We start from the raw sequence: 22,892 nt of genomic DNA, 5'->3' as shown, positions 1-22,892 counted from the left end.
TATTTGTTAGACTAACGCAGTTCTTCTGTTTTGTGACCGTGTTATTGGTCTTGGCAATTCAGATTTAAATTAATGAATTTAATTGAAATTAGTTACTGAATTGTCCAGCCCTCAGACAGTCCTCAGTAATCTGTATTAATATATATTATAATTCTAATATAATATATATTAATACTAATATGGGTCAAAAGACATTTTTAAATTTTTTTTTTATTGTTTTCTTGTGCTAGATATTAAATATTCTACATTATATTTTATAGTCTTTGTATTGTTACGTATTTCCTAGGGTGGCAAACACAAGATTCTGGAGAAGTGCAATCTGCCTCTGACTGGAAAACAGTGTGTGGACCGTATAATCACAGAAAAGGTGGGTTTTGATTTACATGAGTCATTGATTTGACCCTTTTAACATTAGGAGACTGCTTTAATCAACAGCCCACACCGTGTCTAACCAGACTCTGCTGGTAAAGAATAAATGTCATCTATTCAGCAGCTTATCACTTCATCAATATACCGAATCAGCCTCCGATAAAACTTCAGTCGCCACAGTGAAAAGCTGTGAAAATGGCTTTGCGCTTTTCTCTTAACGCATGTGCAAAGACATAAGGGGACATGACAAATTGTTATGACACTGCACATAAGCAGTGGAAAATGGAAATCCAATTATTGGGCCAACCCTAATCAAATCTCCTGATCGGAGTGACATTACATATCGACCTTTTTTTCAAACCCAGAGTTCCTTAATGTGAATGTTACCTAATAATATTATCAGCCCTGCCACACGGCCTGGGTTTGGAGACCTGGGGATCCCAGCTGGGTGGTGGAGACAAAGAGCCTTACTAGATGGTTCAGGGGCTCTTGACTGATGCAGCTGTTCATAGCTGCTGGTTTTTATGGACTGCTGCTGGCACTTGTTGAGCCGACCTCTCATCTCGCCAGTGGTATCACTGGACTGTATAACAGCAGTCTTCCTCCTTTCCTTACCTTTTAGTCTTCTCTTTCTCCCCACTTCCTCGTTGTATGCTTTGCCCATGTTTGCTTTTGTAACAATTACACACCGTGGTTTCCGATGAAAGGATTCTGTCAACATTGGAAAGGTTAGACCTCTCCAGCTACATTGCCACCACCTTCTGTTCAGCCTGTGTTTGTCATGCTACCCTGCTGTTTAACACAACCCCTGTCTGTCAGCGTAACAAGCTGAGCTTTAGCTTCACTTGTAAGAAGAGCCTTTCGGCTATTTAACCCTCATGTACTTCAAGACCCCAAGGCCATTTGAATAGCTCAAGAAACATGTTTAGCATATTTTTTTCAAGGATTTTTTGATGAATGGAAGGTTTAAAAGAACAGCATTTATTTGAAATAGAAATCTTTTTAACATTAGAAGTGTTTTAATAAATTGAATGTGCCCTTGCTGAATAAAAGTTTTAATTTCTTTACAAAAAAAACTGACTTTTGAACAATAATGTATATTTTTCTGCACTGTGATATCATATCTGTTAATAATGCATGTTTTGTTTAGAATACAACAACTTGAAATACTAAAAATGTTTTAATATATGTAGAAATTATCATTAACCAAGATTAATAAATGGTGTAAAAGTATTTTTCATTGTTAGTTTGTGATTCCTAATGTTTTAAGTAATGTTAACTAATCGAACCTTAATGTAAAGTGTTACCAAAGTTTCAGTAATATCTTCCTACAAATGTTTTAATTAGGTAACGTGAGCATTTAAAAGAATTTGAAAGGAAAATAAGAAGTTAATTTTGAAATTACTAGTATTATTTTTTGTCACACATCACTAACACCAAACATAAAGACAGCATAAAGACAATCACTCAGAAAAAAAAAAAAGAAAACCTGAGGTTAAAGCTGCTTATGTGAACCTCTAACAAAAATATTTATAAGGAGCCACTGTTAGAGCCAGTGAATGACACTTCAAGGGGTCATGAACTGAGGAATCAAAATTCCCTTTATCTTTTGACATATAAGAGGTCATTGTACTATAAAAACATCCTGTAAGTTTCAGAACTCAAAACTTTCTCGTTAGTCTAATAAAAACTGTTTATATTGAAGCCAGTCTGCCAAAATGACAGGTTGTGGAATGTACCACTTTATGATGTAATAGTGTAGCTAAACCCCACCTCCACAGAAGAAGATCAACGCCTGCTTCTACATCACTGCCTGTTTAGCCCCGCCCACCGATTCGCACATGTAGTGTAAATAACAAGAGAGGCAAACGTTGCTCTACACAGAAACCAAACAATAAAGATGCTCTGAAGACAACAAGACGCTGTACAGTGCTGCGTCAGTAAGAACTTGGTCCTTTGTTCACTTAATTTTACAGTGGATTCCTTTACAAACAAGGCACAATTCGACACAGGATTTTCAGAAAGACTGAAACTAAAAGACGATGCTGTGCCGACTTTATTTGATCCGACAGTAATGTCGCACCACACAAGTGTGAGTAACTGCTTTTATTATGTGGTCACTATTGCTTTGTCTGTTATTACAGACCATTTGATATGCACTGAGTATAGATGCGTGAAAAACTGTTAGCCATCTTATCAGTGGGCGTTTACTTCCGAGTTTACAATCCGCCACGCCTATTCAAACAGAGCGTTCCGATGAGGGGGTCAAAAAAATTACATCATTTTTTTTGATGTAAAAATCTTGATAACATTATAAGTGGACCTCAGAGAACAGTACAAAATAATAAACAAAGGCAGTTCATGATCCCTTTTAATGTATGTGGTTCATATGTTAGTTCATGGACTTATTTTTATTATAAGATGCTTTCATTATGAGGTGTCGTCATAGAAATAGAACCAATACAGGGCAAACATCCTTGCTTCCTAGAATGCATATGAATCCAAGAATGGCTTTCTGAGCCGATATGCCACTTGTCATCTCAGCAGCACGCATATCTCCAGCGATGGAAGTTTTTATATAAATATTGCTGGCAAGCTGTGATGTGATTACGCCATCCGTCTTGCAGTGTTTGACTGTTCAATTCGCTTTCCCCTGATTGTTGAAAAAAATAAGCATGCAGTACAATATCTCTGAGGAGAGAAACGTTTTTTTAGACTGTCAGAGTTTACGGTTGGGACTCTGGCAGGTAGATTAATCCTATCGCCTACATTGTTACACACCCAAGCAAATCCTCCAGCAATTAGAGACTCTCATTCAGGTGGAAGAGAGGATACAGAGACAGCAGGCTCAAGGCAACGCGACAGCAAGCATGCTGCCCGTGGCAGGTTGTGCTCCACAGGTATTTTGTGAAATGAGACTACAGCAACGTTAGATCTGGGTCACATTGAACATTAACAACAGACTGCTGGTTTCATGCAAACATACATGATTTGGTTTAGTAATGGCCTTTAGCATGCACAATGCATGCACTTGACCTCTTGCAGGTCATTGTGAACCAAATCATGTACGTGTCTTGACTAACAAATGTTTCTATGTCTCTATAAACAACATTGTGTATTATGTATTGCAATATTATTACAATAATATTATAAAATGTTTATTGTTATGTTAATGATGTGCTCGCCTGGTTTGAGCGCATTAACATTTTTTATTTCATTTATTTATTTATTTTTATCACTGCAAACTGAATGAACACAATAAAGAAATGCCAAAAACTGCCCTAGTAGTTTACATGTGATATATTCTTCATCAGGAGCTGATTTTAAAAGTACGTTATCCAAAATTAAAGTGGCATTTTTATGAAAAAGGAGCCATTTCAGCTCAGTATTCATATAATTCAGTATTTAATATAATTATTCAATTTAATTATTTTTAATATACAGTAGGGTCTAAAAGTCAGAGACCACTAGTGCAAATGCTTCTATTTTGCATTTTTGTAATTTCAGTTTTTTTTAATTTTGTTTATTGTTGCGTGAAGATGATTTTCTCTATGTTTTATTTTTTGGTACGACCATTTAGCACTCGAGCTGCATGACATGGTCTGAGACTTTTTAGATACATTGTTTTTATTTTATCACATCACAAAGTGCCTTTTTCTGTGCTTTTTTCACCACATTGCCTTTCTCTACCCATCTGTCCACATCCTCAAGGTCAGAAGAGTTCACTTACACATGGCTGCACATTTGATGGCACTTCTGTCATGGTCCCATTGTTTTCCTTTCTTCTCCAGGCAGTATTCGATGTGGACAAGGACAAAGGTTTAACACTGATTGAGGTTTGGGAGGGTCTGACACCAGATGACATTAAGAAATGCACAGGGACTGACTTTGAGGTGAATGACATAATTGATGAATTACAGAAACAGTTAATAATATTGAACACTTTGCACCATAGTTTTCATAGCCAATGATGACATTTAACAACACATAAAGCCCTCTAATACTAGCTTGAATGAAAACTAAAAGTATTAGCCAGAATACAAGGTGATAATTTTGACTCTTCTGCTTATTTTCCTGTTTTTTTGTTTTGTTTTTGTTTTTCAAACAGGTCTCTCCTAACTTGAAACCAATGCAGCAAATTTAACTGTTTTAGAACAAAACCCGCTTAAGGCTGTTTGGACAGCTGATGGAAACCACAGACTTGTTAAATCCCCCACGCAAATGCTTTTAGGGCTTCAACTGAAGATTTGTGAGGAAATTTCATGTTAAAAACAACAAATATTCAATAAGGTCATCAAACCATCACAGTATCTTCATCGGTTTAAATAATTTCTATGAATGTGCAGTAGCCTGAATGGTTGATTTAGCTCGTCAATATCAGTTTATTTAAATGCAAATAATTTGTTAAAATATTGTCAATAGGTTAAACATAAAGTATCGTAAAAGAACAATCAGTCAACATTTCATATATAGATTATCCATTTGCCCATCTAATTCAGCTCAGGTCTGAGGCTTTAATTGTTCTATCTACATGTGTGTACATATTATTTGTACAAAGCAATAAATGCCTATTCATGACCCAAGTGAAAACCTGTCTTGTGTTTTCTATATTTATTAATTGCAGCTAGTTAAACCCTCATATTATTCAAGCTGTATGACTTAATTTTCTCAGTGGAACACAAAAGATGTGCAGAATGTTAAGAGATGTACAGTCACTATTTCCTTTCACAGCATCTTTTCTTCTTATAGCCTAATGAAAGTGAACGGTGACCGAGACAGTCATTCTGACTAAGATCTCTTTTTAATGGATATTTGCATAGTTTTATCAGATTCTTTGAGAATGTTTATGGAAGCTCTGTAATTTAAACCTGTTGTTTTGTCATTTGTGATGCATCAGTTTACACTTGTTGCACAACCGTTTGTTCTTAACACCAATTCAGACTTACAAACATATACAGCGGCTGTGTTAATATCCAACGTGAAAGGGTGAATGTGTATGATGCACGGATCGTCCGCCCTGTTGCTCTGCACAGACCGTAATTGTTCAATAACATCAAATGAATTAATTAAATCCGCGCGCGTTGCGAGCGCTTAAGTCTATCTAATTGCGCCCACACCCAGCAAACACGTGGGAGGGAATCATTTAGACATGATCTTACATGCAACTTGTATGTTTGTAAAGACGCTCTTTAAATCCAGAAGGCTGGGGAAATTGTGATGTAGGAGCGGCGCGCGCCGTCTCGGGGGTGTGGTGATGCTCGCGCAGTGAACTCACGCGAGCCCGGGCGCTGAATACTACAGCACTCAGAGCGAAGCACGGACACCGAACAGAGAACCGACGGCATGGCATCATCTCAGGGGAAAAGCGACCTCCGTTATGCGGACTGGATGTCAAGTTTACCGGACACCTTGCACAGTATTCCTCTTACCAACCTCGCCATACCGGGTAAGCCTTATTTTGCCTTTTAATGCGCGCATGGGAGGAATACTTACTGGACAGTGAGAAATTGCTGCAGATTATTTATAAATGAAATATGCTGTTTAGGGTCAGGTTCTTAAATGACTTAACTGACCGTTTAAAAAAAAAAGTTTTTTAATCATTATTTTAATCAACTCTTGTTCAAAACGCTGGACAGTGAGAAATTGCTGCAGATTATTTATAAATGAAATATGCTGTTTAGGGTCAGGTTTTTAAATGACTTAACTGACCGTTTAAAAAAAAAGTTTTTTAATCATTATTTTAATCAACTCTTGTTCAAAACAAACATCGCACTGAGAGGTCACCCAAACGTAGATAAAATGGGTTCTGCTTATGACATAAGCTATTGTGTGACTGATAGGTTGTCGACATTAATATTGCTCCAATCTAGCGAGTTTATAATAATGTTAAGACGTGTGACAGAAATTAAATAGGACACTTGTTGCTCGGTGCTCGAAATCCGTCTCTGCGATGGATTAAGAGACAAATTAGCCTACACGTGTGCCACAGCCTTGACCAGATACAATATTACGAAATTGCACTGAGACCCACATTGTAGTTAGATGAGCAGTAAAATAAAAAATATACCAGCGAAGTAAAGAATAATTAACTTTTTTTTAACCTTACGCAACATCTCAACCACAGGCAATACTCGTAAAAACCATAAACACCTTATTCACAAGTAATAATTTCCATAATACCTACACTCTTAAACATAGGTTCTTTATTTCCATCCGTGGTTCTATGAATCTTTAACATATTTGGAACCTTTCCACTGGAAAGTGTAGTTCTTTACAATAACTCTCAAGAACTGTTCACTGAAAGGTTTGAGAAACCCAGTATAGTTATTCTAAGGCTTTGCTACGAAAATTTTGGATTTGTCTGTGCATGTTTTTTTTACTCTCATAGATTTTGTTACCATTGCCATGCATTATAAGACTGATGGACTGCAACGGCTGGGGTTCAAAATCTCCGTTTGTGTTCTACTGAAGAAACAAAGTCACCTACATCTTGGATGCCCTGGGGGTAAGCAGATAAACATCAAATTTTAATTTTTGGGTGAACTATCCCTTTAAGGAACCTCTATTTTTAAGAATGTAAAACACCTTATTCAATGCCAGTTCTCTCCATCATATCCAAAAACACCTTTCTCACAGGCAGTACTCCCCATAATATGCTCCAGTTGTGCACATAGTGACTTAGAAGATGTGACATAGATGGCAATTATAGAAACTGTGATTGTTGACACTGTCCGGAAGTGCAGAGCAATAAAAATACATTGGAAGGCATGTTGGAATCAGATTCAAGGCTGTATTTGCATACAGGTGTTGCCCATGTTCATGGTGTACAACCAATAATGATTCATCACTTGTTGAGAGTATGTCAGTATTTTATGTTGAGACAAATCTGATCACGAGCTCTTTGTAGGAATCTGTTTAAAGGACAAAGTAAGTAACATACTGTATAAGTGCAAATTTAGCTGCATAATTTGCATGGACGGCTACAGATGAAAAGATCATCAAATGCCACTGATGCTAGTCTCTGCTGGATTCATCATTCCAGCAATAGTATAGAAGCAGTATTCTACTTAAGGACAACTTGACCCACTGCCATCATCACTCTTTTGTAAAACTTTTGTAAAGCAGTGTTGTCGGCGAGGCTGTAGGTGGGTGATGAAAAGTTGTAGTATAGCAGCTGTTTATCAAAAAGCTGTAAACAAATTAAGTCTTCGGTAAGAATTCTGGCCACATACCACTCCCACACAGATATCTTGCAAAACTTTGAGCTTTTGAGAACTTACAATGCGCGGTTAAGATTAACTCTTAAAGACAAGGAAAAAAGATCCATTAAAATGTAAGCACCCTGCCCAGGGGCTTGTATACAACTGACACTGTATGAAAACGTATCTGTCTATCCATCTATCCTTGTATCCATCCACCCATCCATCCATCCATTGTAGAAATGCATTTATCATCTGCAACAGTGAAAGCTTTTTTTACATCCATTCATTGATCCATTGTGACCCCATGTTAATCAAGCTTGATTTTGCTTAAGCCACTGGCAAAAGAGTATTTTCTGAATTTTTCAGTTTAGCTGTACACAGATATAATTAGAGAAAGCAATGGTCATTTTAGCTCCTCAGGATCAATTCCTAAAACATAATCATTGATCTTTCGCCATTGTCTCATGCATATTTCAGTAGTGCTTTATTTCAGCCTGAGGCACTTTCATAGGCTGCTGGAGGTTTGCATGATTCTCCAGAAAAAGAATATTTTTGTTTTTTTGAAACTTGCATAATGCACTTTGTTTTACCTTACAAGTCTATGTTAAAGACACTATTATCCAGAATCGACCTATTTACTTCCTTAATGCATGTTCTTGGTTTTCTGTGTTATGCTGGTGTTATTCTAGTGCATATTATTCCCATGGAGATTTTAAAAAGTCTCTGTTAAAGCCATAAACCAAACCAACGAGCTACACAGTAAATCACAATTATACAATTTTGGATTTTAAGCTAAAAAGAAAAAAGTGTAAAATTGGATAAAAAGACAAAGATACAGAAAGACTGCACTTAGGTTTAATGAAGGAACAAATACCCAAGAAGCATTACGAATGAAATCATTGAATTTAAAAACAAAGAAAAACTATAACTATTGATTTAAAGATTGTATTGAAAAGTATGTTTTATGTTTATTGCATAATATGAATATGTATTTAGTATATAAATATTTTGAGAGCATAGGGAAACGGACTCTATCATTTGTGGTGCTTCCTGGAAGTGGGCGGAATTCTTTTGGTGCAATTTGCTTGCCACGATTCTCTGATTGGTGGAGATTTATGTGCAGAATCATGGATCTAGAGGACGCAGTGTCTCGTTCCCTACTCAGCGAACCATGGTTACATAAGTAACCTGAGACGTTTTTCACCAGGAATTCTGCTGTTTAACATGATTATTTAAAAAAATACGTTTTTGATGGCTTTATGAAAAGCATACCATTAACAACCTCATAGTTCACAGTAGGTCTGTCTTTAACAATTTTAAGTTATCATTCAAATCAAGTTCCTCTATGGAGAAAATGAATGTGATTTTTACTTCCAGAACCCGACTAATGCATTCTATAGCGCTCCACCTACCAAATTCGCTTCACTTTTCACAATCCAATCAATTTTAGGGTAAAATCAAATCTCACTCTACATTTCCTTGGAAATACATCATATTAGTAAATCTTGAACTTTCTCATTTCTAATAACAATTCCTTCCTATACAGTCATTTTAGAAAGCCATCTGCTTTAAACATCATCAAAGTCAGTATGTGGACGTAATACAGGGCCTGATATTTTTAAGCACTGCCACTCAAAAACTGACTCTGCCACCTCCTGCGGTGTGAAGGTCAGTGCTTGCGCTAAGAGAATCTAGTGTGTCTTTTATTTCCTCTATCGGAACTTTTTATAGTCATTCCAAATTAAGAGGCTCAAGAAATCATTGTAGCCTCTCAAACCTCTCTCTAAGATTAAAGATTTGACTGATCCTCCTGTTGCAACTCAACATTGTTTACTTGCAGCATCAGTATTGGCAGTATTGTGGAGGTCGGCTTGTCGTCCTCCACATACACGCTTGCAAATACGTGAATCATTCTCCTATTGGCAAACAATAGGCATCTTAGAGAAATGCTTTTTTTTTTGCAGAGGCAGGCTTTTGTGTGGCTCGTCTTACACTACTGTGCTCTGCTGGATGGCTGGCTTGATGAGGTCGTCACCCTGTTACAGTTGGCATTGTCACCAGCACAGGCAGCAGGACAGGGGCAGAGGAATTGTGTCCTTGCTGAAGGCAGCTGTGCTGAAGTGACAGCCCACAGAATAAGCAGGACACCACTGCTTTATCAGCTACCTGTGCCTTGAAAGTACGCAGGGTGTTGCAGTTCAGAGACAGACATGGAACCTGGTCTTATTAGATGTTTATGGAGAGCCATAATTGGTATTCATGCCACGACTCTCATAAGGGAATGTGTCTCTGCCCCTTAATCATATTTAACATGTAATCAGCTATTTGAGTGCCAGCCAATGACGACACTGAAGAAACAGAAAAACAGTATTTATGCCATACAAACATAAACATTTTATTTTCTGCAATGTATTAAACATGGAAAATTTTGCTGATTAAAAGCAACATTACACTACTGTTCACAAGTTGTAAGATTTTTTAGTGTTTACTAAAGAAGTCTTTTATGCGCTTATTTAAAATAACTAAATCATTAAATGTCATTTATTCCTGTGATGGCGAAGCTGAATTTTCAGCATTATTAGTGTCACACATTAGTCTTCAGTGTCACATGATCCTTCAAAAATCATTCTAATATGCTGATTTGCGGCTCACGAAACATTTCTTATTATTATCAATGATGAAAACAGTTGTGCTGCTTAACATTTTTGTGGAAACCATGATACTTTTTTCAGGATTCTTTCAAACATTGTTAGTTCAAAAGAGCAGCTTTTAATTAAAAAATAAATCTTTTGTAAAATTGTAAATATATTTACTGTAACGTTTGACCAATTTAATGTATTCGTACTGAATAAAAGTATTAATTAATGATGGTATTGACAAAAGCATATACCATCAATTGACCCTTTGCAGGAAGCTTGATTAACAGGCGATCTGATCAATCATAATGCCGAATCTGCCATTTTGTCCAAAAAAATAAAAAATAAAAAAAACAGAAAGGAGAGTAGATTAACGTCGGTGGACTGGACTTTAACTTGAAAAATGGTGTGTATTGACGTGTTTCTGTGGTTGAAACAAAATATCTTCTGATGTTCAGTTATGTTTATTTCATGCTATAACTAGTAAAGAGCAAGAGAAGATCGGTTCACATGCCGCTTGTAATGAGGAGCTACTGCGATCTGTCATGACACATTAAAGAGCCACAAAATGGTATTTATTGTTAAATTTGAAAATAAATTGAAAGCTGAGACTTTGTTTCATACTAAAAATAACCTGCTCTGTCTTTTCTGTTGGTGCGTTGTCAGTCTCCTCTTTGCTCCACGATGTATTTTTCACTGCGTGAGAACATGATGTGTGGAGTGAGAGCACGCTGGCTTGTCAGACATAGGAACAGTAACGAAGGGGGGCAGGTCTTTGCAAAGGGTCAATTAACAACAGCATAGTTCAGAGTAGGTCTGTCTTTATCAGTAAAGTTATTGTTAAAATAATAATAAACATTAAAAAAAAAGTCTTACTGACCCCAAACTTTTGAACTGTACTGTATCTAGATTCTGATTTTTTTGTTAAAATTATAGTGAGTGCTAGTGTTAAAAGCATCAGTAAGAGTAGGTTAAAAATTACAAATCAGTCAGTAATGTTTTGCATCATATTCCATCATTTTCTTTGAAAAATGATTGTGCATAAAGCTTTTATGGATTTATACTATCTATGTATTACTTGTATTATTGCAAATTAAAATGTCTATTTCAAAGACATTGCCATTTTTTATTGCAGTTTATATATTGTTTATAAATAATATAATATATTTAAAAATATATTGCTAAAAATAAAGCTTCAAAAACAATTTTTTGTTGTATGAACAGTAAAGATGTTTGCAGGGCACAACTGGAGTTATCATGCCCTATTTTTCATACATGGTAGCGTATGTAATCCCACCTATTCACTAATGAAGACTAAGTGGGATTATGCCATTTACCAGAGCTTTTTGTTGATGAGCTTCACAGAGGCTTCGTAATCTAACTGCAGTGGTATGTTAGAAATGCTCTTGCCCAGTCTAGCCATTTGACCTTGAGGCAGCAGGAGAGTGCCATTAGAAACTCATCTGCTATGCCAAGTCTTTTTCCTGTCCATGAACGGCATCCATGGCCAGTTATTGGCTAAACACTTGAACTGATTGTACATGCTTAGTTGGAAAGCAAAAAAATCGAGGCACATCTTTGTTGAATGTAATTGTTCTCTGAAAATTATTTTAATTACACATTTTTCTCTTCTCCTATCACTCATTTTTCTTCATCGTAGAGCATTGCATTGCTTTGATGTCAAAAATGCCTACCCAAAATGTTTCCTGTGGTGAAGTGTAGGAATTATTTATTTATTTTCTGACAGATCACACACACATGGCCACATACAAAATGATTTTAATTACTTAAAGTTGCACTAGAGGCATGAAAAATCGTAATGGATTCAAATCTTGAAGGCACCGTTTGTTCTTGTCTGATTCATCTTTAGATCCTTCTATACATCCAACTGTTCGTCCATTAATCCTGCACTTTAGACCCAAAAGAGAGGATTTTTAGCCTGCCATGTCTCAATAAACAAGATAAATGGAAAAGATTAAGTGACCATACATGAAATTGCACAGTTTTCCTGTAATGATGACTTTTTTCCTGCTGAACTGAGAGGCCGTCCCCTGTGGTTGACAGTGACATGTCAATCGTTTGTAATAAGTAGTTAAATCATCACCCAGCAGCCTAAGGGTTCACGTAAACCCTTGAATCGAATCTGCTGTATGTTTTGCTGTTGCTGGTTTGTTTTTTAGTATGACCAGCATGTCTCTGAGCTGCATTATGTGATGTTGGACAGGTAATCCAGGGAGATTTTGAAAGATCACATTGGAAAATAATTAATGCTAGCCTTCATTCACCATATGTACAGTATATGAACAAAAACACATTAAATCAAAAGATAAAGGCTTATGATGTAAACACTGCAGCACTTTCTCATCTAGGTTCTGTTCAGTGATGCTATGAACAGGTGTTTTGTGTCATAACTGTTACTATCCGATGTATGTTAATAACAATAATTATTATTAATTCTAATATTAATTAATATTAAACAGGTGTTTTGTGTCATAACTGTTACTATCCGATGTATGTTAATAACAATAATTATTAATTCTAATATTAATTAATATTATTTTGTATTTATTTTATGTTAATATTAATATACGTTTATATTACAATTATTTTAATTTACATATTTTCTGTTGGTGTGATAATATAATTAGCTTTTTATCTATTTTACTCTAGTCAGGTCTGTGACTTCTTTGAACAACAACATTTATTGTCTCTGGATAAATCTCTGGATTGCATGTTTCAAAAACAAAAATGAGTCTTTAATCTACTCTAATGTGCCTCCTCTCAGCGGTGAAACATGAGCCCAGTCAGTTGCTTTCATTTTGTTGAATGGTCCATTTTCCCAGAAATAATTTTCCTAATATCAGCTCAGTGCATCTCAAAGCAAGGCTCTCATAACAAGGAGATACTCCTTTGCATTTAGCCGAGGAGCTATTAGAACGCCAAATAAATGCACTGAGTCCTTATGGAGCTGAAGCTGAAGTTGTTCGGACCTGTTGAATTTGACATGGTTTTCTTCTGTTAAACAATAAAGCTTCAGTGTAAGTTCACTAAGTTTACACTTTTTCTTTAAGTTTTGCACAACACCATAAGGAGAAATAACAAGTAGTTATTAATAATTTTTTTTAAATGTAATAAAAGAGGATGGCAATAAATGAGAAAACGTGTTTAAATAGTAATGTAAAGTGCTGTTTCCATAAAAAAACGATTTACAATTATGCTCATATCTTACCCTTTACAGTCTCTGATTCAATAAAATGCACATGGAAATTGTGTTAGTGGAGACTTCCCTCCGTTTCCACGTACCAGAAGGCATTACCTATATAAAGGAGGGAAATGAGACATATACTGTTACTCATTAATCTGAATTAAGGTAACAGCAACAAAATCTGCATATTTCCAGGCTGATCTGTTTAATGAACATTCATTAGATATATGACACACGTTATTGTCATAATAGAGACAGATTGTCATTGAACTGGGAAAACTGTAGCAAATCTCTGAGGGTTGTAATTCTTTCTTTCTTTCTTTCTTTCTTTCTTTCTTTCTTTCTTTCTCATTGGCTTGTTAAAAGCAGCATCTAATGCTTCCATCATTTCGACTGGTTTTTGGTGTTGTGGTGTTTGCTGAGATGTCTTTGCCGAGCAGACAGCTGTTTGCCTAATGGCCCTTTCCCATGGTGAATGTTGATGGCTACAGTGCTGCCTTCAGATGCAGAGATGCATTGTTTATTCATCAAAAATAATATTCTGAGAGTCTCTCTCACACACACCGGTTATAGACTGATTAATGCTTTCATTTAATTACATTAGCAATGCATCTATTTAAATAGTTGTTTTGATTTTTGGAGATCAAACATAGCACCTGGCTTTGCTCTGTATTTAAATTGAAAGCGTGCTTGTGAACTCCATGTTATTATCATGTAGGCCCTGGCAACGCTTTTCCTCCTGCTGCAGTCTGGATGCAAGTGTTGGCTATTGCATTATTCCATTTAACCGTTACAACAGCCATTATATGTATTGTGTATACATTATATGTACATATGTATACTTATATACAAAAGTACTGCAGATTGTCAGGCAGTATTGGATTTATGTCTTTTTCAGAGCAAGTTACCTTAAAATCATTGTTCTCATCATTTTTAGAGCAGATGGCCCTGTCCCATTTGGCACATTTGATGTGCATTCATAGTCTTGTGCATGTCTGTGAAGTCTACAAGATCATAAAGCAGGACCGTTCTATAACTTTACCAGCAAGGAGCCAAAACTGAATATTTTCAGGGACATGCCTGCCAGAATATTCTGTCGATGAAAAGCTGCTCTCTATAACATAACTTAAATATCAATTTTTATTTCATTTTTAATTTAAAAATATTTAGTCAAAATATAGTTAAATATAAACTTTAATTAAATTACTTTAATAGATCCACAGAATAAATCTTTATTATTAAATGTATGTACACCACCAATATACACTACCAATACATTTATGAAAAGTTTGGGGTAAATACGATTTTTTTTTTTAAGTTTTTATGTTATGGGCACCAAGGACTCAGTGATCAAAAATACAGTACAGCCAGTAATATTATTAAATATTTTTACAATATAAAATTTATCTAAAATTTAATCTATTTTACTATATTTTAAAATATAATTTATTCCCGTGATGGCAAAGCTGAATTTTCAGCAACCATTATGCCAGTCTTCAGTGTCACATGATCCTTCAGAAATCATTTTAATATGCCGAATTGCTGTTCAAGAAACATTTTTATCAATGTTTATCAACAGTTATGGAAACCATGATACTTTTTTCTCAGGATTCTTTGATGAATAGAAAGTTCAGAAGAACAGCATTTATTTGAAATAAAATAATTTGCAACATTATAAATGTCTTTACTGTCACCTTTGATTGATTTAATGCATCCTTGCTGAATAAAAGTATTCAGTTATGTCAACGTTTGAATGTTATATTATATTATATTACATTATATTATTATATTTTTTTTATGTGGCCTTTCTTCTATAGCAAAGTGAATGTTGTCTTTGTCATTCCACAAAGACTAGTGATTTTTGGTATTATACATGAGATAACTCTTCATTGAATGTTGGAATGTTTTATATGAGCCAGAAAATTGCATTTGTTCACTCAGATGCCATCATCATTTTTATGTTCCCTCTTAATAAATATCACTAACTCAGAAATCTTCTCATCCAGGTTCCCACGACTCCTTTAGTTTTTACATCGACGAAGCCTCACCAGTTGGGCCGGAGCAGCCTGAGACCGTGCAGAACTTTGTCTCTGTGTTTGGCACAGTGGCCAAGAAGCTGATGAGGAAGTGGTTGGCGACACAGACCATGAACTTCACCAGCCAGCTGGAGGCGGGCATCCGCTTCTTTGACCTCCGCATATCCACCAAACCCAGAGACCCCGACAACGAGCTCTACTTTGCACACGGCCTGTTCAGCGCCACCGTACGTGAAGGCCTGGAGCAGATCAGCACCTTCCTAGCCTCCCATGCTCGCGAGGTCGTGTTCCTGGACTTCAACCACTTCTACGGCGTACAAAACCTCCATCACGAGAAGCTGGTCCAGATGCTGCGCACCATCTTCGGAGACCGACTCTGTCCAGTAGTGTTTGCTCAAGAGGTAAGCCTGAAGTACCTCTGAGAGAAAGCTTTGACCTCCGCATATCCACCAAACCCAGAGACCCCGACAACGAGCTCTACTTTGCACACGGCCTGTTCAGCGCCACCGTACGTGAAGGCCTGGAGCAGATCAGCACCTTCCTAGCCTCCCATGCTCGCGAGGTCGTGTTCCTGGACTTCAACCACTTCTACGGCGTACAAAACCTCCATCACGAGAAGCTGGTCCAGATGCTGCGCACCATCTTCGGAGACCGACTCTGTCCAGTAGTGTTTGCTCAAGAGGTAAGCCTGAAGTACCTCTGGGAGAAAGAGTATCAGGTGCTGGTCTTCTATCACAATCCCATGGCTCTGGAGGTTCCTTTCCTGTGGCCTGGTCAGATGATGCCCTCTCCTTGGGCCAATACCACAGATCCTGAGAAGCTCATTCAGTTCCTTCAAGCCTCAGTAAAGGATCGGAGACGTAAGGGCACCTTTTTTGTGTCCCAAGTGGTTCTCACTCCCAAAGCAAGCACCGTCATGAAGGGTGTCACCAGCGGTCTGAGGGAGACCATCACAGAGAGGTAAGCTATTGTACACTGTTACAAAATCCATTCTGTGAAATGGTTGGCATCAAAGAATATGCTGACTCATTAGATCTCACTCTCCGTTATCTTCAAATCAGCACTAGGCAGATTTTTTACAGTCCCAATTTAATCTCATTACAGTTATTAGCCATTGCTCAGAGTCTCTTGGGTTTCACTGATCAGGATTTGTCAGGCTTGGTTAGAAACATGAAACTCTTGGCAGAAAGCAGATTTCAAAATGCATTAATTCAAATGACTGAGAGGGGGTCTTTCTGCTTCCTGCATGGAATACATTGGGATCTGCGGCTGTCAGAGGATGATCTTCTATTATTTCTTTCTCGCCCATCAGCAGGCATGATATATTGTGTGCCACTGGGCATGCAGCTAAGCACAGCTATAATAACTAGGCATTGGAATTGTAAAGGAATTGAATAATTAGATTCCTCTCAGTGATTCTGGTTTCCTAAAGGAATGATTCTTTTAGTATTTATGAGGAAGAAATATTTGGAAAATATATTTTTTTCCAGCTGATTAGATAATAAATATTTGTAAAACAATTCTTGCAAAATATGTTCTTACCCAGACGTTTAAATGACTCTTCATAGTCTTATCACAGATGCTGTACATAAAATTGGCGTTATATATGCAATACTAAATACTGAATAAAGCATTTATTTAAATTTTTAAAATATTTATGAATTATATTCATTAATTTTTAATGCATTTATTTATTTATTTTAAAAATACCACCGACACACTTCCCCACATATTTCTGCAGTATCCAGTACGTATACTGTGCATAGTATGCAAACTTTCTATATGCATGGAATACCTAGATGACCTACTATATTTGCCAGAATCTGCTAAATATAACTCAAGTCCACTGAAATCAGTAAAGAAGCTGTGTTTGGAATGACATACTACCATACAACTCCTACTATACTGCAGTATGCTATCTGTACAGTGTACTGTGAATAGTATGTGAATTTTCTGTATGCATGGAAGTTCTGGATTACCCACTACATTTGCTGAAATCTGATTGTATGCTAGTATGCTATTCCAAACACATATAGTAGGAGTTATATGATACAACTCCTGCTATATTGCAGTATGCTATGTGTAGGCTATACTGTGAATAGTATGTGAATTTTCTGAATGCATGGAATTCCCAGATTACCTACTACATTTGCTGAAATCTGATGTATGCATCTGAAGACACTGCATGGGATACTGTTTCCCACAACGCAACACGCTCCATGTGACGTTTCATCTTCAAATACGCGAAAAACAATATCATTGGTAGGACATAAATTGCACATCTCAACGGTACGTTTCCGATCAAGTCAAATGATGTCACCTTTATCTCTATAGCACTTTATACAGTACAGATTGTTTCAAAGATATTAAATAACAATAATATTGCAGTAACATATAAATAACACATATAAATAAAAATAATATTTCAATTATGCAAACAGAATTAAATTCAGTTGTAAAGCAGCTCTAAAAAGAAACAGTCTTTATTTAGGTACAAATAGCCCAATTTGTTGGCAGAAGCTATTTACATAAGCTCTGCTCACCAATGCCTGGCTGCGATAAATAGCATTGCCAAAGACCGTAGTTTATCTGTAGTATCAATTGCATAGCGAGTAAGACGTGAAATGATTGCTTTTGACTCAATCGACCCGAGTTTGAATCCGCCTTTTGCCAAACTCGTTCTTCTCCTTTTCCTTTCTCCTTTTTCCTATCAGGCCAGAAAGGCAATTTGAAGTATAAATATCTGCCACCTAACTACTATTTACACTTAACCTATTGCTAAAGAAAATACTGCAATTTTAGTGTAAACAGAATTTATCATTATTTGCACTTAGTGTAACTGCCAAAAAGAAAATAATAATTGTTCAGTTAAAGACAGCTCAGTGTTGATTCAGTTCTGTTCAATATGTAAAGTTCATTAATTATGAAATGAGTTTAGTTGGGCTATAGCACTGTTTACTAGTATGAACCCTTATTAACAAAACTTTGTAAAAAGGTAAAAAGAAGGGTTAGCAGCACATTTATTTGTAAGGTAACAGGCTCAACATTTTTGTCAGTTTATTGTGTCCTTGCTGAATACAAGTATTAATTTATTTTTAAAAAATCTTTCTGACCCCGGCCCAAACTATTGAACAATAGTGTAGATTCAGTAGTGGTTTTGCTGGTACCAATGAATAGACGACCATCATTTGGTCAAGGTATTTAAAAGAGTGGAACCATATCTGAACTGTAATCACACCTTATGATACCACCTTCATGCTATCCACATACGTAGCTGATTCCCCCTGGGTATTTGATGAGGAGCAGCACATTATTTCTGCTTAGTGTAAATGGAACACTAGCTAAAGGGCAGAGCTGACACCAGTGTTAGTCACCCTGGTTACTGGAAGACTCATTCAGAAGTCTCATCTCAGCATGTAGCAACATCTCAAGCATCAAATCTCTATTTTCTAAGGAAAATGCACACTTTGGTCATACGTTTAAGTTCATTTTATCCAGGCCAAAGCCAATGTTATAGTTTGGTCGAATCGAATGTGTCTTTATTTTTTGCATCGACTGTGCTGATGGCAAATTAATTATAGATGAGGGAGGAGGTGGGGCACAGAGAGTAAAATGATATGGCCTCTGCCAGCACACTGCAATCTGACAAGCATGGCTTCTTATTAGCTGATAAAGCCTTCTAGTCCTTGGATCGTCTGGGAGTGAGCAGCAGAGCATAAGATAACTCCTGAGTCATAGCCCTCACAGGAATGAGTCTGTGTCTGCTGATGTGACCCCACTTCTGGTGCATCACCACCTGCAGACAATTTATAGACAGATCCAGCAAACATTGCATATTAAATTTGTTCCAAAATTTAGTGAGCTGCCTGCCTAGACAGTATCCTAGAAAGTAAACACAATTTAATTATGCTTCCTACTAAGACTAGGAAAGCCCATTTAAGCAACATAAGAAAAAAATATTGCTTTGGTAAATAATTATGACATACAAATCATAATTATGACATTAAACGTTCAAAGTTATAACATAAAAAACAATTATGACAAAAACATGAACATGAACTAATTTCATAATTTTGACTTGTTGTAATTTCAACTTTTATCTCTTAATTATTACTTATGTCCTAATTTTGACTTTTTAATTTCAGAATTATGACTTATCTCATACTTTCAATTTTTGTTATAATTATGACTTGTATGTTATAGTTACTGTTTAGCAAAGCATGATTGGTTTTCTTACGTGACAAAAAGTCAAAGTTATGACAAAACAATTATGACAATAGAATATAAACTTATAACAAAAAGTTGAAACTATGAGACAAAAAGTAATAATTATGACAAATGAGTCAATAGTTCAAATTATGATAAAAGATTGACTTTGTCATAATTGACTTTTTGTGTAAAAATTGATGTTTCATTTCATAATTTGACTTTTTATGTCATAATTTCAACTTTTATCCCATAATTGACTTATGTCCTAATTTTTACTTAGTATCTCATAATTACTATTTAGCAAAGCATGATTTTTTTTTTCTTATGTGGCGAAAATATGCTTCCATATAAGATACCTCATTTTGACCACATTTTAAGACAACATTGCATGTATCCTTCAGGGTGAATATAGTCCCAGGATGCACAATGAGATGGCAGACGATGCGAGAGAAATGTTGATTATAAATATACTCAAAATTCATTCAATTCTGAAAAGTATCAGTGAGAATATTTTAATAATTGAAGAATTATTTTACATTAAAATAATAATTAATTTATAAATGAACTTAACTAATAAGAGTAATTTAAAACTAATTAAAGACTATTATCAAAATTTATATATTTTTGCTTATTAAAGTTGCAGATGACAACAGATAATAACGTACATTGCCAATATGATTGCGTAAGTCTAGCATAAGCATTTTACTGAAAACGGCTAAATAAGCCTAAGCAACAAGCATGTTGCCAATAACCTGAGAGCATTAAAAAGGAACTTAGCTTAGCTTCGTGAAGACATTCAGAGGTGAATGGAGAGTGAAACATAGCCAGCTGTGATGATGATGCTTGATCTCTTAATATCCTTCTTCATGCGGGGAGTGCAGATCCCATCTGAACTTGTTCTTGAGTCACTCACATTAGTATAACTCATGGAGTCCATGTCAATTGCAGCGATGTGAGAAGCAATGTAATTCAGTCACTTCCAAATCGGCAGCTTATAATCAATGTGGCGAATTCAAGTATTCAAGTTCACAAACTTGAATGAATCTGAGGTAAAGTCCATGGGGGGAACGAATTTCTCTCACTAAATTCCCAATTGCACAATTCCTAGTGAGATGATGGGGTTTGGCTGCCGAATTTAATTAGCTATTGAGCCAATGCGAAAGCTGCTGATAATACTGAAGGACCTTATATATGGATGCTGTTATAGGCGTTGTATCCCTATAGGTAGGCGTGGATCTACTGAGAGTCAGCTGATGCAAGCTTGACTGATGTGAACTGCCAGAACCAACGCTACGCTTGATTTCAGTCAGGATGCCACCTTAAAAGGCAGCTGCCTATGTAGGCAGCAGACAGCGAGGCAGCTCACTATATTTTGAAACGGAGTTATTGTGTTCGCTGATGTTCGATTTGAGAACAAATCCCCTTAGATTGAAACAGACTGTATGTATGTGTTTTCTCAGGGCTCTTCCTGGCATGATGCAGTGGATCCGCTCACAGCGACCTGGGGAAAGTGGAGTAAACATCATCATGGCCGATTTTGTGGAGCTGGGGGAATTTATCAGCGCTGTTATCACCCTCAACTACTACCTGGATGACGAGGAAGAGAACGCCACCTGAACCTCCAAATTTCCCACATCGCTTGTGGTATCAATTACTTGCTCCCTCTCTCTTTGCCATATTTATATGTTTTATTGATTTTTATTGATTTTTTGGATCATAGAGGCTCTGTTCGTCTGACATTTTTAGGGCTAATGAAAGCCATGAGAATGATAGTAGAGACCAGACACGGTCAGGTGGAATAATTTCAGGTTTTGTCTGAGGATGAATGGGGGCAGTTGGTAATTTAATTTCTTTCTGGGCAAAAAAGCTGACTGGCCTTTTCCCATGTTTCTCTGCTTCCTATCTATTGGACTACTAGTTACTGATCCACATGCTCGAAACCTTGATAAGTTCCCCCAATTCTGCTTCTGATCAAAGTAACAGTAACATTAACTAATTTCATGGGAATAAATATCGTTTGTACAGTGAATGTGATGCTGAATCTATAGTAGGTTTATTTCTAGTGGTCATAGTAACTTGTATGATTGTCGAATTGTAAATACTTGTAAACCTGTTGAATTGTAGCTTTGCTCACTATTTGTCATGCCCGAACTTACGTCAAGAGTTGAGGTTCCCTTCGGGGCCTCGGTCTGGTCTTACAATGTTGAAGAAGTGAACTATTAGATGTTTGTATTCACAACCAAAAATTGCAATTGTATGTAACAGCATTTTTGCCTTTCTGCCGTTGTCAACACTAATAGGTGAGGCTTTGTATCTACATTTTTGTAGTCGTCCTTTACTTTATCCAACAGATTCTTTTATATATCAGTGAACAACATAAATATTCTTTGCATTTGCACTGTTGTGACTGTGGACTGTTAAAGAGTGGCCACTGAAGTTGCAGAAACCCCCCCATACAATCTACAACTTAATAATGCACAATTTGCATTCAGTTGTAAACATGCATACATAAACAAACAAACACACAAGAGATTAACTTAATGGGTGTGAACAGACTTATTATAACACCATTTTCTAATTAGCCAGACTAATTGGGTAAATGGCCATGCTAATGTTTTAATCACACAGATGCCAAGTAATTGAATTTGTTCAATATATTACATTAGGAAACCGTGTCCCACACTGCTGCCTTCTCCTTTTTACAGTCATGTGGCACTGAAAAATCAACTCAGAAAGTTTGCAGCATTGTTTGTTCATTGAAGTGTTTAAATCATGTTAAAGGGATAGTTCACCCAAAAATGAAAATTTGATGTTTATCTGCTTACCCCCAGGGCATCCAAGATGTAGGTGACTTTATTTCTTCAGTAGAACACAAACGAAGATTTTTAACTCAAACTGTTGCAGTCTGTCAGTCATATAACGTAAGTGAATGGGAATCACGGCTTTGAGAGTCAAAAAAACATACACAAACAAAACCAAATTAAACCCTGCGGCTCGTGCCGATACATTGATGTGTAAAGACACGAAACGATCAGTCTGTGCAAGAAACTGAACAGTATTTAAATTGTTTTTTACCTCTGATTCACTGCAATGTCCAAACTGTCCTGAGCGCGTTCTCAACAGCCGGCGCGTGACGTGTCTTCTTCTTCTTGCTCTACGGCAGATCGCAGACTTATAAGTGCATTACTGCCACCTATCTCTCAAATGGACCATTGACACTCCTAATTGAGACAAT

At 36.4% G+C, this 22,892-nt stretch overlaps 2 protein-coding genes across 2 annotated transcripts in view; both read left to right on the top strand.

Annotated features, from left to right (window-relative positions):
• The window catches only part of LOC107686394 (succinyl-CoA:3-ketoacid coenzyme A transferase 1, mitochondrial-like), a 49,907-nt gene extending 44,960 nt beyond the window's left edge, over window positions 1-4,947 (top strand). Inside the window, exons 15-17 of the mRNA XM_016483361.1 lie at window positions 287-367; window positions 4,161-4,262; window positions 4,478-4,947. Of these exons, the coding sequence (XP_016338847.1) occupies window positions 287-367; window positions 4,161-4,262; window positions 4,478-4,513 (219 nt within the window). The 3' untranslated portion in view covers window positions 4,514-4,947. The remainder of the gene's footprint in view (window positions 1-286; window positions 368-4,160; window positions 4,263-4,477) is intronic.
• A 558-nt stretch (window positions 4,948-5,505) lies between these two features.
• plcxd3 (phosphatidylinositol-specific phospholipase C, X domain containing 3) lies at window positions 5,506-22,488 on the top strand. The gene is made up of 4 exons (XM_016483360.1): window positions 5,506-5,815; window positions 15,419-15,729; window positions 16,011-16,408; window positions 21,118-22,488. The coding sequence occupies exons 1-4, from the start codon at window positions 5,713-5,715 to the stop codon at window positions 21,272-21,274; spliced, it is 969 nt and encodes a 322-aa protein (XP_016338846.1). The 5' UTR covers window positions 5,506-5,712; the 3' UTR covers window positions 21,275-22,488.
• Window positions 22,489-22,892: the final 404 nt, after the last annotated feature.

Source organism: Sinocyclocheilus anshuiensis, unplaced genomic scaffold (assembly GCF_001515605.1).
Source record: "Sinocyclocheilus anshuiensis isolate Anshui unplaced genomic scaffold, SAMN03320099.WGS_v1.1 scaffold1207, whole genome shotgun sequence".
Lineage (NCBI taxonomy): Eukaryota > Metazoa > Chordata > Actinopteri > Cypriniformes > Cyprinidae > Sinocyclocheilus > Sinocyclocheilus anshuiensis.
The sequence above is the reverse complement of the archived record's forward strand: the minus strand, read 5'-3'. Positions and strand labels throughout refer to the sequence as shown.

Coding starts and splice junctions, on each gene's coding strand:
- plcxd3 (XM_016483360.1), top strand. CDS start 5,713: ATGGCATCATCTCAGGGGAAAAGCGACCTCCGTTATGCGGACTGGATG. Junction 5,816..15,418: donor TACCAACCTCGCCATACCGG/GTAAGCCTTATT, acceptor CTTCTCATCCAG/GTTCCCACGACTCCTTTAGT. Junction 16,409..21,117: donor AGGGAGACCATCACAGAGAG/GTAAGCTATTGT, acceptor GTGTTTTCTCAG/GGCTCTTCCTGGCATGATGC.